This window comes from Pseudochaenichthys georgianus, chromosome 9 (genome assembly GCF_902827115.2).
Source record: "Pseudochaenichthys georgianus chromosome 9, fPseGeo1.2, whole genome shotgun sequence".
Classification (NCBI taxonomy): domain Eukaryota; kingdom Metazoa; phylum Chordata; class Actinopteri; order Perciformes; family Channichthyidae; genus Pseudochaenichthys; species Pseudochaenichthys georgianus.
The window spans coordinates 4,233,102-4,247,931 of record NC_047511.1 but is presented as its reverse complement, the minus strand read 5'-3'; the positions used below and the strand labels follow the sequence as shown (position 1 = coordinate 4,247,931).

At 41.2% G+C, this 14,830-nt stretch overlaps 1 protein-coding gene across 1 annotated transcript in view; it reads right to left on the bottom strand.

The window, feature by feature from the left end:
- The window catches only part of zfr (zinc finger RNA binding protein), a 41,439-nt gene that overhangs the window by 22,571 nt on the left and 4,038 nt on the right, over positions 1-14,830 (bottom strand). The window contains exons 4-5 of the mRNA XM_034090523.1: positions 2,873-3,011; positions 2,013-2,231 (exon numbers count right to left, since the gene is read on the bottom strand). Coding sequence (XP_033946414.1) covers positions 2,013-2,231; positions 2,873-3,011 — 358 coding nt within the window. The remainder of the gene's footprint in view (positions 1-2,012; positions 2,232-2,872; positions 3,012-14,830) is intronic.

The window sequence follows — 14,830 nt, the reverse complement described above, 5'->3', positions numbered from 1 at the left end:
CTTGTGATTATCGATCAGAAGACGCGCGAAATAGAGGCCCCTCCCGGATTCTCCGGTAGATCGTCTGTGTTTTCTGTGTAATGCTTCAGTGAGTTGAAGGGTTTCCTCAAAGCATGTTGTGTGAATGTCTTGAGCTCACTCACGGCCGTAGGTCTCAATAAACCCAGTGTTTGATATAAAGCGGACTCCAGCCTCCATTCCTTCCATCAACATTGCTGAAAAGAAAATCTCTCTCACACCAAGGAGTGTCCAAGTCGAGTCCGAGTCATCATTACCTGTGTTCGAGTCCAAGTCCGAGTCACCCAAGGAGTGTCCAAGTCGAGACCGAGTCATCATAACCTGTGTTCGAGTCCGAGTCACCCAAGGAGTGTCCGAGTTGAGTCCGAGTCATCATTACCTGTGTTCGAGTCCGAGTCCAAGTCAGAGTCACCCAAGGAGTGTCCGAGTTGAGTCCGAGTCATCATCACCTGTGTTCGAGTCCGAGTCCAAGTCAGAGTCACCCAAGGAGTGTCCGAGTCGAGTCACCATTACCTGTGTTCGAGTCCAAGTCAAGACCGAGTCACAAGTCTTCATGTATTAATCTTAGTGGATATATTTGTTGAAATGCAGCTGTAGCTCCTCTACATTGCTTTTATCCTGTCATATTATACTAATCTGTCTATTGAACTACTGTGAAGCGAGTTTGGCTACAATTCTTGTAATAGGAGCAATACAAATATAAAGCTCATTACTAATATTATTATTATTATTATTATTATTGTAAATGACCTTTAATATGTCCAACTATATTTAAAATGAGTTACCTTTTAGAGAAGTGATTATATTTGTATGCCACTATTTTCCTATGGTAAAGTTTTCGTTTTGCACTTTTATTTTGATAGTAATAAGATCGGGACTCTTATTTTGAAGGAACTTTTACGGGTTAAATCAGTTTACTGATAAAGATTTAGCCCCAGAAAGCACATGGCTACTTAGCATGCAAAATGACATCATTCTGCATGTTAAGTAGCCATATGCTTTTCGAATCTTTATTTATTGATTAGATCACTTACTCTGATGATAGTGTTCAACACAGCCTATATGTCTGAACTCGATCCTTAAGTAATGTGTTACGGAGCCTTCTCTTCAATATTGTTTCCACATAACATAACAAGCATTTTACGCTGCTCTTTTCCAATGTGGAAGCAGAATGTGTGAAAGCATACAGCACGATGCGGGGTGTGTCCTAGACATGTTTAGACTGGAACAGCGGGGGCCAGTACGTGAACTCGCCTCACAGGTGCACAAGCCAGGACAGAGGACATCAGACTCCAGAGAAAACTTGCTCGAGTCGGAGCGTCAATGTACAAGTCGAGTCCGAGTCATTGTGGGGGGGGGGAATTCACGAGTCCGAGTCCAAGTCATCATGCGCGAGAATTCACGAGTTCAAGTCACGTCAATCAGTGCGCGAGTCCGAGTCGAGTCACGAAAATCGGCACTCGAGTCCGACTCGAATCGAATGATTCGTATGAATGATAAGTGCGACACGTCTGCGTCTTTCCTGCAACTGCAGTTTAAACTGTATTTCCTTTATCCTGTAATATGACTTGATAGCTTCAATTCCGCACAATGAGCACTGATTGGTCAGCAGGCGGTGCTTTCACTGAGTTGATCTCTTATCTGGAACATAACCACCGGAGCAGGTTAGGTGTTCAGCATAAGTTACCATGGAGATCTACCCCTGTAAGAAGTGAACCAGCGTCGTAGGACTGAAAACTCAGAGTTAACCCTGGAGTTACCTCGCTAACCGCTAATCCTGCTTCGTAGTACAGATCGCATGCTGCTTGACATAATTTGTTGCAGCAATACCAAGTTAATGCCATTTGTTATCAAAGTTATTTTACTACTTGAGAATTGTAAAAAATGTACAGAAATCTCTCTAAAGAAAATGTGTCTTTTAAAATAGTTATTGGTGATTTATTGTGTTTGTAAAGTGAATCGATTACCGATTGTGCACAACATTGAAAGCTTACCAGAATAGGTGACAGCGTTTGTGCTGTAGGTTGGGCTCTGGGAGTATGAAGGGACCACGGAGGCGCCACCAGCCCCAGGCTGGACAGTGGAGGTCACAGGGTAGATGGAGAAGGTGGAGGAGGCTGGATTGGGAGCCGCTGGCTTTATCACGGTCACCTGTCGAGACTGCTGGCTCTGGGTGTATGATGTAACCCCCTGGCTATATCCTACTTTGGGGGCTAGAAAAACACAAATATTATACAAAAAACTTTTCAGTTTATGTGCAGCGAAATGTTGAAAGGATACCGTGAACTTAACTTGTTACATGTACATCATCAAACATTGGGAGCAGAAACTATTAAGAACGAGATTTGCCTTTGACCAGTTTTGGCTGAATGTCGTCATCTGTTAGCTTGACCATGCTAGGTGAGCTGTATAGCTTACTGTAAGCGCAAATACCAGAACTGGGGAGACTTTCAATGTTTCAGACAGACAAGTTATAATTAATTTTTTTTTGTATCTACTAACAGGAATGGACATTAAAAAAGGGCCATATGGGTATTTTCCACCCTCTTATTTTCAACACAGAACAGCAGAAGGGTAGCTCAAAAGAGATTTAAAAAAACACAATGAGTGTAAGGAAATCTGATTACACGGTGAGTTGATTATTGTCCATGCGAGAGGGGCCACAAGAAGAGAGCCACCTATTCAATTTAATAAGTGGAAATCTGTGGCGAATCACTACACTAAAAAGGAACTAGGCTACAGTTGCATATTAATGGGGCCAACACAACATTTGTAAATCAGGTCAAATGAGCCAAAGGTATTTGAAATGCGTAAAAGTCTAATTCAGAGTGTGTAGAGTGTGCATTAAGCAAACCTGACTGGTAGTAGGACTCTGCCATGCTGGGTTGGGACTGTGCAGCAGCGACGGCCGCTGTAGCAGTGGCCTGCTGGTAGTACTGCTTGCTGTCATAAGTCACAGCAGGAGCTGTGGACCGGACATAGGAATAGGTGTCCTGCGAAGGAAAACAGTAAAGAAGAGTTACAGGGTTGTTGGCTCAATTCTGGGCTCTCCCTGTCCACATAGAAGACAGCAAACCTTAAATGGCCACTGATGCATTTGTGTTCACCCAAACATGTTGTACCAAACTTGTATTTGTTTGCAGGGTAGTTGAATTAAAAGAGATACATTGGGAGCTTGGAAAACGGGTGCAGTCAGGCTTTTAGGTGGGGCAACAAACATTTTGCACATATGCCCAACCAGAAATGTACCGTACTTTTCGGACTATAAGCCGCGACTTTTTCCCCCATTTTTTTTGTACAGCTAACGGCCACTAGGGAACCTCCTAAATCTATGGATTTTACAGGTAAAATTAACCACCTTTAACACTATGGGCTCTATGACCGGTCAGCAGGAAAAGCTGGAAGCCGGAAAAGAGTGAGACAGGTAGCGCGCCAAAGTAAAAGTGGAACCGAGAGACAGAACGATAGCAAGACAGACGGACAATTTAGCTGCTGCGGCTTATATGCAGGTGCACTTTATAGTCCGAAAAGTACGGTACTCAATTTGACAAAATGCATTATTTTATTTTTGCACAGTTTAACATGTGATGATTACCCAGGGCAAATACAGTGCATTCAGAGAGTCACTACTGTTCCATTTTGTTCTCATGTTGCAGTCTTCTGCTTAAACCTGGGACATGTTATATGGCATGCAATGTAACCACTCTGCAAATGCAATTAATCTTTTTCTAGTAATGCTCGATTCAGTTAGGCGTGCATCATATATTCCACAATAACTTTCAATACGATGAGAGGAAAGAATCATATATTCTCACAATGGTAGTATTTCATCCTGTTTGGCTGGACTTTATAGAAAGCTCTACATGTTTAAATAATGTTCATACCATTCATTCATAGGGCGGTGGTGGCGAAGTCCATAGGGACTTGGCTTGGCAACTGGAAGGTCAACAGTTCAAGTCCCGGAAAGACCAAGTGCTACCGAGGTGTCCCTGAGCAAGGCACCGTTCCCTACACTGCTCCCCGGGCGCCGTACATAATGGCAGCCCACTGCTCCTAACACTAGGATGGGTCAAATGCAGAGAAACCGTTTCGTTACATGGTACCTGTACTGTGTAATGACAATACATTAAATCTAATCTAATCTAATACCATTGAAGATTAGGGATGGGTATCGTTCTTTTAACGGTACTCTTATCGGTTCTTTTGGAGAACAAAATAAGGTAAACCAACCAAACAAAATTGTGAACAAAACTAACTAACTGCTTCTTAAGCTCAAATCACACTCTCGCAGACTTTTCCGGTGTTTCTAAAGTAGATGACAATGTATGCGTGTCGATTAAGAGGAAAAGATGCCTGTTTTTTTTTGTTGCTATTACTGTCAGGAAATGTACAACCTAACCCTGGTCCACCTTCTAGTAATAGTCAGATCGCTACTCCTGCTGATTTTAAAGCTAGGTCTGGGTTGGGTTTCATCCACTTGAATGTGCGCAGTCTGTTAGGTAAACTAGATTTTGTCCATATTTGGGCGAGCTCGACTGACGCTGACGTCATTGTTTTATCAGAAACATGGCTAAATAAATCTATTTTGGCCTCTGACATTGCCTTAAATGGTTATAATGTGTATCGTTCCGACCGGCCTAATAAAGGTGGTGGCGTTGCCATTTATGTTAAGAATAAGTTCAGTGTAACCACATTAGTTTCCAAATCGATCAGTAAGCAATTCGAATTTTTAGCCTTAAATATAGAAGTGGCAAAGGGGCAACAGGTCATGGTGGTGGGCTGTTACAGACCCCCTTCAGCTGGCAAGGACTCCTTGTCTTCGCTAGCTAGCAAATCTTTTATCGCAGCTAGACTACAAGGAAATAGTGCTACTTGGAGATTTTAACTGGGGCTGGTTAACTGCAGTGTCAGAGGATTTTAAAAACCTTTGTATCTCCTTAAATGTTACTCAGATTGTTGACAGTCCTACTCGCCCTAACATTAAGTCCCCTAATAAATCCTCCCTAATTGATCTCATTTTAACTAATGTTCCCTATAAATACTCATCTGTGGGAGTATTTGCGAATGATGTGAGTGACCACTGTGCTGTAGCCACAATTAGGGACACTAAGGTCCAAAAGGTTAAACCTCATATTATTATTAAGAGAGACATAAACATTTTGCGGAGCAGGGTTTTGTGCATGATCGGTTTGGGTTTGATTGGGGGAAAATCGATCTGTGGGCTGATGTTGAAACCGCATGGTCTTATTTTTATCTTGGTTTTATGGAGATCATTGATAGACATGCACCCCTGCGTACATTTAGAGTAAAGGGACGAGACAATCCTTGGTTTTCTGCTGAACTGTCCAGTCTCCTTCATGAGAGAAACAAGGCCTGGGCAAAGGCTAGGAAATCAGGTTCAGAGGTAGAATGGCTGCGTTTAGGCAGCTAAGAAATAGCTTCACTTCACATGTCAAAAGTGCTAAGTCGAAGTACTATTTGTCAGTGTGACGGAGCGGGCCACAGAGTGACTGACTCCGCCACTGACAGCCGACACACACACACACACACACACACACACACCAAACATTTCCAGCTCTCTTCCGTCAAATGAACCATGCAATTTCTTATTTATTTTACATTTGTTTAATTATGGGGAATGGTTATGTTAAGAGGTGGTTAACCTGTTTATGTTTGGGTCGGATTATTTTGTTGAAATGTGGTTTTGAGTTGATTGTGTCACCTGTTGACGGTGAGCCTGTGGGAGGGGCTATGGGGTCAAAAGGGACGGTGGTGTCCTTGTAGTTATTTCGGACTGTGTCACTCGGAAGTAGGGATGCCAGCGATTATTCGAATATTCGTTACAGTCTCCATAATCGAATATTATTTTTAAAAATCGATTTTATTTATATATATGTTTTTTATTATTTAAATTTTTATTTATTATTATTTATGTTTTTTTTTTTTTTTGGCTTAGTTTCAACCAAAATATATATATAAATATATATATGCTAATAATAGTAATAGTATTAATACTTGTAAATGGCCATTGGTCACACCACCAGTTTGTTTTACTGTAAACTTGGAGGAAGCCTGCGTGCAGAGCAGACTGCTGCTGCAGCAGCTACACACCGACCCCGCCCCCCCTCTCCCTCACACGTGCGACTAAAGATGAACAAAGCGGCAGGTAAAAAGAGTTCCTCCTCGTGGAACTACTTCGAACTTACAAGTCCAAAGGAAGTTAAATGCAAGCTCTGCGAAAAGACGTTGGTCTATCACAGCTCAACCTCAACAATGCGTTCGCATTTGAGTGCGAAGCACGCCAAAGAGGTTACAGAAAAAGACGCAGCACAGCTGGCCATTACCAACTTCACTTCAAGGCCACGTCGTTGTGATGACATGCTTGTTTGTTGTTTGTGCTGTTAAACATGTTACAGTAAAGACAACAACGGAATTCCTTTTGTCTGATTATTTTTTTTTTTCTCCCGTGGGGGGGGGGGGGGGTCGAATAATCGATTATTATTCGCCAGGGCTGCCGAATAATCGATTTTGAGCATGGTCAGTTTCTGGCAACCCTACTCGGAAGAATGTTGCAATGAAGGCAACAGTTGGGACATGTTTGGGAGGTGGTTGCAGAGAAGGCAACCCAGAGCATGTTTACTCTAATGAGTGATGGACGGCCTGTTTGTGGATTTTATTTTGTTGTCTAACTTGTGCTGGTTCGCTATTTTTTTGTTGTTGCTGATATAAATAAAGTTTTTTGGAGCTTAAACAACCGACTAAGCCATGTATCGAATGCACAAATTGAACCCCATCACAGTAGGGGTGTAACGGTTCACAAACTTTTCGGTTCGGTACGCACCTCGGTTTTTTGATCACGGTTCGGTACGTTTTCGGTACAGTAGAATTTTTTTTCACAAAACAAAACATATATATATTTTTTTATTATTATTAAACTGTGAATAATGTATTCACTCAAATAAATACAAAATATAATAAAATAAACATTAAGGTGCAGCATTTCGATGAACTGAAATAATCTGTATTTGAACTTTACTGTACTCGTACTCACAAAACATAAACTATTAGTTTTGGGTTTTTAATTATTATTAAACTGTGAATATTCACTCAAATAAATACAAAATATAATCAAATGAACATTAAGGTGCAGCATTTCGATGAACTGAAATTATCTGTATTTGAACTGTACTGTACTAGTACCTAAGCAGCCAGCTTGACATTAGGACTTGCTTGTCATTGTATTTTCATGTTGTTTAAAGAAAGATGAACTTGTCCACATTGCTTGCCGAAAGGGCAGATCTGCTGGCACTAGCAATGTCTCCTGCTGTGGAGAAAACCCTCTCGCTAGGGACAGAGGTAGCAGATACAGCCAGGTAGCGCTTTGCTAACATGGCAACATAAGGATATTTGGCGTTTGTAATAGCTTTGGCTCGGTCTGAACTCTCTGCGAGTGGTGGAGGCTAAATGCTAGCGGGAGTTGGGTTTGCACTTCAGTCTTTTGGTACCGGTGATATTCACGTTCGGGTGATGCCTTTTCAAATGAGTGTGCAAGTTTGATGTATTGCCAGCCGCGTAACCAATTTTAGTTGAACAATGCCGACAAACAGCTTTGGTTTGGTCCACCTGTCTTTGTCCGTCATCCTTGTACGTAACTGCGAAACCAAAATGTTCCCAAACCGGAGACTTCAATGATGCTAGAGGATTTTCGAGCTCAACTTTATCTGCGTTCGCCATTAATTTTCGACAGTTCCTCAAATTACTGACTAAATTTGAACGCATCCCTCTGACCAGCTCTCATAGCATGCCCTCTCATCCAATGAAATGACTTGCTCGCTCTATGACGCGATGAGCCCAATGTGAGGAAATTACTCTGAATGCTGCGACGCAGCACCTGAGATTACTTCCAAGAAGTTGTTCACGTTCTCAATTTTTTACGTTTAACGTTATATTCGTTCGGTACACACGTCTACCGAACCAAAGGGCCCGTACCGAATAATTTCGGTACGGGTACGTGTACCGTTACACCCCTACATCACAGTCAGTTACCACAGAAAACCTATATAATCCTAGGAAATGTTGGAAAGCCATAAAATCGATATCCACCGGTGAGATCCGTAATGAGCTGCCTCCGTGCCTTACCACAGCATCTGGCTCTATATCGGACAGGGCCACTATGTTAAATTGCTTTAATAAGCATTTTGTGTCCTGTGGTTCTCTGTTTGATTCTGTTTCTAACTGCTTCTGTGAACACCCCAAACCGTGACTCTGAACAATGTGGTCTGGAAAACCCTTTCAGTTTTACTCCTTTTACTGTTGATGTTGTTCATGAAGCATTAACCAAGTTAGATCCTAAGAAACCGGTTGGCCCGGACAACGTAGAACCTTTCTTTTTAAAAGATAGCTGCAGATTTTAACCTCTCCCTCAACATAAGTCAGCTTATGTCTTGCCTTTACTAAAGAGGAGGGGAGGCAACTATTTTAAATAACTATAGGCCAATCTCTAAATTGTCAGTTCTGGTGAAGGTGCTCGAACGCCTAGTGAGTGAACAAGTAAAGGAGTTTTTATGTAAAAATGATATCCTGTCTAAACATCAGTCAGGCTTCAGAAAGCAACATAGCACCATCACTGCGACAGTGAAAGTGGTGAATGACATTACGAGTATTTTAGATAATAAGCAGAGTTGTGCAGCTCTATTTATTGACCTTTCCAAAGCGTTTGACACCGTCGATCATCGCATCTTAAAGCAGAGGCTGGTCAGTATTGGCATATCCATCCATGCAGTAGGGTGGTTTGTGTACTACCTCTCTGAAAGGTCCCAATGTGTTCATTTTGATGGGCTGTCTTCTGAGTGGTTAAACATTGCTAATGGTGTTCCTCAAGGTTCTGTTTTAGGTCCACTTTTATTCTCCATATCAAAAGTTTAGGTGAAAATGTGAATGAAGTTACTTTATATTTTTATGCGGACGATACCGTTATGTGCTGTGCAGGTCCCTCCATTAAGGAGGCTGGTGTTAAATTACAGGCTGTTTTTAACATTATTCAGACTCAGCTCGCTGAGCTTAAGCTTCTTTTAAATGTTGATAAAAACCAAGGTAATGCTATTTTCAAAAGCTAAAAAGACACCAGAGCCTGTTTTAGATGTTACTATGCAAAGACAAGTACTTGAAGTGGTTACCTGTTACAAATACCTTGGTCTGTGGCTTGCTGATTGTCTTACTTTTAATCTTCATGTCAATAATCTGCTTAAAAAGCTGAGGGTTAGACTAGGTTTCTTTTTCAGAAACAAGTCCTGTTTCTCGCTTGAGGCCAGGAAAAGGCTCTGTGACCTTTTTACCTGTGCTGGACTATGGTGATGTGTTGTATATGAATGCACCTGCCTATTGCCTGAACAAGTTAGATGCCGCCTATCACAGCGCACTGAAATTTGTCACAAATTGTAAAGCACTTACACATCACTGTACCCTGTATGCCAAGGAAGGTCTGCCATCACTTACTGTAAAGAGGCTCAGTCATTGGTACACGTTTATTTTAGGGCTGTCAAACGATTAACATTTTTAATCAGATTAATCACAGCTTAAAAATTCATTAATCATGATTAATCACCATTCGAACTATGTCCAAAATATGCCATTTCTTTATGTATATTGTTGTGGGAATGGAAAGATAAATTAAGGAGTCTCCCTCCTTCTGGAAAAGCTTCACAAGTACGTCGGTACGCAAATGCGCTTTGTGACACAAGTGACGGTACGCATTTCAGATTACGCACATAACCTGCGTACCAGTTATGTGCACCCCTATACTACAGCAAAAGTATTCTCCGTCAGGACTTCCTGCAACAACACCACGCCGTTATCTTGATTCTGATTGGCCAGAAGACATTATCAAAGATGTTCTATTGAGAAGACGATCACTACGTGACAAAAGTTTTCAAAACCGTTTCTGGTCTTCGGTATTTCCAGACAAGTGGCTACTGAAATCAATCTTACTAACTGCCGTCTGTGCAATTCTCTGCGCGAGTTGGCGGACTTTATTTTGCTTACTTTAACATCATTTTTCAAGGTGGGGCTAAGCCATTTCTTGGTATGGGTGTAGCCTACCCCAGCCATACCCTGGCACTGCCACTGGTGGGATGTATGGGGTGGGCCATTCTGCACATGCGTTAAATGCGTTAAATATTTTAACTAGAGATCTCCCGATCCGATCACGTGATTTTCAAAAAATCGGGGATCGGGATTTTCTTTTTTTTTTTTATAATTTTTTTTTTAATTTATTTAATGTTACAAAACAAAAATGACCATGTTCACGTCTTAAAGTCATCCTGAGGACTTAGTTTTGGTTTAAAATGACACAACATCATGTATATGTTGCTTTCTTTGGGCTTGTTTTCATAGACCTGGTTGCTTATTTCTCTGAAATCTGGCAACAGAGTGGGCAGGGCGCAGTGTCTAATAGTAGCAGTAAGCTAACGAGAGGCTACGTTCAGCTGGTGACTCGGGAGTCGGGACAGAGAAAATGTCAGGAGTTTGGAAGTATTAGAAAATTGAAAGCGAAGGCAGTGTAACAGCCAGATGCAATGTTTGCAAGGCAGAGGTTCCGCGTGGTGGAAAGAACAGAGCTACGTTCAACACGACCAATCTAATACGCTACCTGAGAAACAAAACACCAACAACAACACGGCGAGTACACAGCGGCCACTCAGGTAACGGCACTGAAACAACCAACACTTTCAGAGACTTTTAAAAGGAAAGAGAAACTGCCACAGAACAGTGAAAAGGCCAACACAATAACAGCCAAGATAGCTGAATTCATCGCGTTGGATGACCAGCCGTTATCTGTTACCTTTTTTTTCTCTTAATGCATTGCATAAAGATCAGATCTGGAAAAATCGGTATCGGCAGATTGTCAAAATCAAATGATCGGAATCGGATCGGGAGCAAAAAAAGGTGATCGGGACATCCCTAATTTTAACGTAATTAATTAAAAAAAAAAATTACCGCCGTTAACGCGATAATTTTGAGAGCATTAGTTTATTTATAAAGCTTTGTTGGGTAAACTCCCGTATTATATCTGCTCTCTGATAACACAGAGAGTTGCCAGCAGCTATTGTCTGAGATTGCATGATGTAGTATTGTTAGATGTGCCAAGAGCAAGGACTGTCTTAGGTAAGACAGCTTTTATGTGCGCAGCGCCGCTTGCTTGGAACAATCTTCAGCAAGAATTTAAACTGAGCAATCTCATTCCTCTGCATGTTTTTAAAGCTAGGCTAAATGAAATGCTCGTTGATACTATGGGCACTTGTAAATGTCTATAACTATGTAAATGTATCCTGTAATGTAATGTATGATGTCCTTTATATAATAATAATATTTCACATCAAAATTAACAACAACGTTTTAACAAACCGTATTAAATAATGTGATGACAGAACTGTAAACAGAATAGCTGAAACTTTAACAAAATAAACAACTCAGTTGCCTCCTGGAGTGACCACACACCCCTGGCCTAAATGTCCTTAAAGTGAAGTCTAAGTACGATATATATCTCAAATAATGTATGCACTGTCATTTCCCCACGTAAACATAACAGTCTGCAATTAAATGGTTGTCTCCTGTGCGCGTCACTTCCTCCTTGGCGCACCGGTAACTTTCTCAAAAAAAAAAGTGCGAGATTTCTGGTGACCATGAGAAACTTCGTGAGCACGAGTTAGTATCTCGTGCGCACCAGAAAGTATCTTGTGCGCACGAAATACTAACCCGTTATCCTGACTTTTTTTTTTTCTCCCTGTTTTTTTTTTTTTTCATGTTTCTTTAGGGGCTCCGTACATTCCTCTGCATGTTTATATATATATATTAGGGATGGGAATTTGGAAGCAAATGTATATTCGAATATTCGACCCCCCAAAAAACGGTTAACCGAAATGTACATATCCTATAAAAAAAATAAAAAATAAATACATGTTCAAATAAGTATAGAAACCAAGTCGAATTTGTCAAATGTATTGAACTGGTGATCACAGTTTCACAGCTATAGGCCTACAGCTTTCATGTGCAGAGGCGATTCACAATCAGCCTAGCTGTAGAGAAGACCCTCTCAGCTGGAACGGCGGTTGCGGGTATAGCATGTATATATAAGTTTAATTTGGCATAGTTTGACCTCTACACCGCACTCACTAACCTGGTCGAAATATTTCCACACATTACTCCTTTTTGACGCCATGTCTGTTGTGTAGGACTCTTCTTAGAGTGTAAATAATTACCGGACTATGACTGGTAAAATATGTTGAATACCGGCAAAACTAAATCTCTCCTGTCAAAATGTCTATGTACTTTGCCGCCACACACGGTTGCCAAGCAGCGCTTATTGTTGTTTAGGCTGGCCACTCATGTGTCGCGAGTGTTGACAGGGGGCGGGGGAGCACGCTCATGAACTGTTAGCGCCGGAACCTTGCAACGGCTGCGGAGCGCATTTGCGCCACATTTGGGCCTAAGATGAGGTTTGAGTCTGCTTGATCTGCGTGTAGGGAGGGGCAGCAGCCATATCATTGGCTAGAACTAGCTAGATCTGATGGATTTGGACATAAACACAAGTGAAGTATAACCGGACGCGAGAGAGAGAGATCAGCACCTGCAGCTCTGCCCGCTGTGAGGGACCGGTGAGCGGAGCAAAACACACCTAACACATTTAGGCACTGTCGTATACATTGAATTATTCAATTTGATAATATGTAATCAACTTAGGCATCCCTCCCAAAAAAATAAAAAAATAATAATTATAAAAATATTCATAACTCATATTTGAACACATGAATAATTAATCGAATGCCTGAATAATTTCGAATATTCGATTAATCGTTCCCATCTCTAATATATATACATATATATACAAAAACATTATATCGCAGTCTTAGTGTCGCCAACTCGTTTCTAATATTCAAAAAGACAAAAAAAAAATTCGTCTATGGTGTATTTTCGATCTTTCCAATCGAGACGAGATCTCTCTCTCCCCCGTCTGTGTGCGAGGGGGCGGGGCAGTTTACACACATGCGGCTGCTACATGCATGCAACCAAGGGTGTAACTTTGGTTTGCGAAGTGGGGGGGGGACACAAAACAGGGGGTCCTCCGCAATGAAACATTGTTCTCGACTTAATTCCATTTCCTGCCTTTCTACAAATATATTAGGGACTATACTGTTAAAAAATCCAAGAAAAATGTGTAGTGTATATAATGAGTGCGGAAACTTATCTAGTATCCTATTCATGTGAGCCCGTTTTATTTGTGATGACCTCACATCCTCTAGGGGGGTCCGGGGGCATGCATCCCTGGGAAGATTTGTTTCTTTAAATTGAAGTTAAAGGCATCAATCTGGTGCACAAATTAAGAGATTTATGGATACAGCTCTCAACACCCATATGAAACAGAACTGTATATATTTCAATACTCCAAAAACCATTAGAATATGCTCACAAGTAGTGTTGCACGGTGTACCGATACTTGAAAGGTACCGCGATACCCTGCCGTTAAAAACGGTACGATTCCTCCGTTTCATTAGTATCGGTACTTTAAGAATGACGGGGAAAAGTACTCCCGTGAAAAAGCGCAGTTTTAATAAGAGCCGCGTGTGTTCAGCGCTCTGCTTCCACTCCCTGCACTGCAGCCGTGCCTGCAGTCCCGCTCCTCTCAAGCACGTTCTAAGTCCCTCCCCTCTCTCGTGCACGCGGCCACGCGCTAGCTGCCAGAGCATGTGAGAAAACGAGAAGCATGGCTGCAAGTGGGAGTGCAACTGCCGCTGCGCCTCGGCTTGTTGACAAAAAAGACGCCAGAAGTCTGTGAACGGGCCGTTCAGGTGTTCAGTGCAGAGCTCCCTGTCGGAGCGGCAGAGCGTGATGTGCACTGAAAAGTTTTTTTGTCGCAATATTATCGTTGAGCAAACTTAACTAGCAAACTAGCATCACTATCTGCTAACGTTAGCCTTCGTTTTCTATTAGTTTTTTTCATAGGCTATAAACGGAGGTGGTATAAGTATATATCTTGTACTTGAGTAAAAGTAGAAGTACCCAGGTCTTGTACTTGAGTTAAAGTAGAAGTACCAGAATGTAGGAACAATCCTGCAATCAAAATGTTCCTCAAATAAAAGTACAAAAGTATTATCATCAAAATATAGTTAAAGTAGCGACAGTAAAAGAAGAAGTACTCAGGTCTTGTAATAGAAGCACCAGAGTGTAGGAATACTCTGTTACAGTAAAAGTACTGCATTCAAAATGTTCCTCAAGTAAAAGTATTAAAGTAGCGACAGGAAAAGTAGTCGTTGTGCAGATTGGTCCATTTCAGAATAATATATATGATATGTTTTATAATGATTGATCATGAAAGTGTTCTCAAAGCTGGTGAAGGTGCAGCTAGTTTGAAGTACTTTGTAGACTGCAGGGTAGCTTGAGGATTTACTCCAGGTGGAACTAAAGTCTGATTCAACACTTGATTAGATTTCACATCATTCATCCACATCTGTGAAGTAACTAAAGGGATTAATACATGTAGTGGAGTAAAAGTACACCATGTACCTCTGAACTGTAGTGGATTAGAAGTACAAAGTAGCAAAAGAAACATTGAAATACTTAAATAAAGTACAAGTATCTACAAATTGTACCCAAGTAGTACTTGAGTTTATGAACTTAGTTACTTTACACCAGTGAATATAAAGATAGAAAGACTCAGCCTTGCACAGAGGCATGAAAATACATTTTAAAAATGCTCAACAGTGCTGCCAAAATGTTAAACTCACTGCTACACAATTAAAATAAAAGCTTTTATATA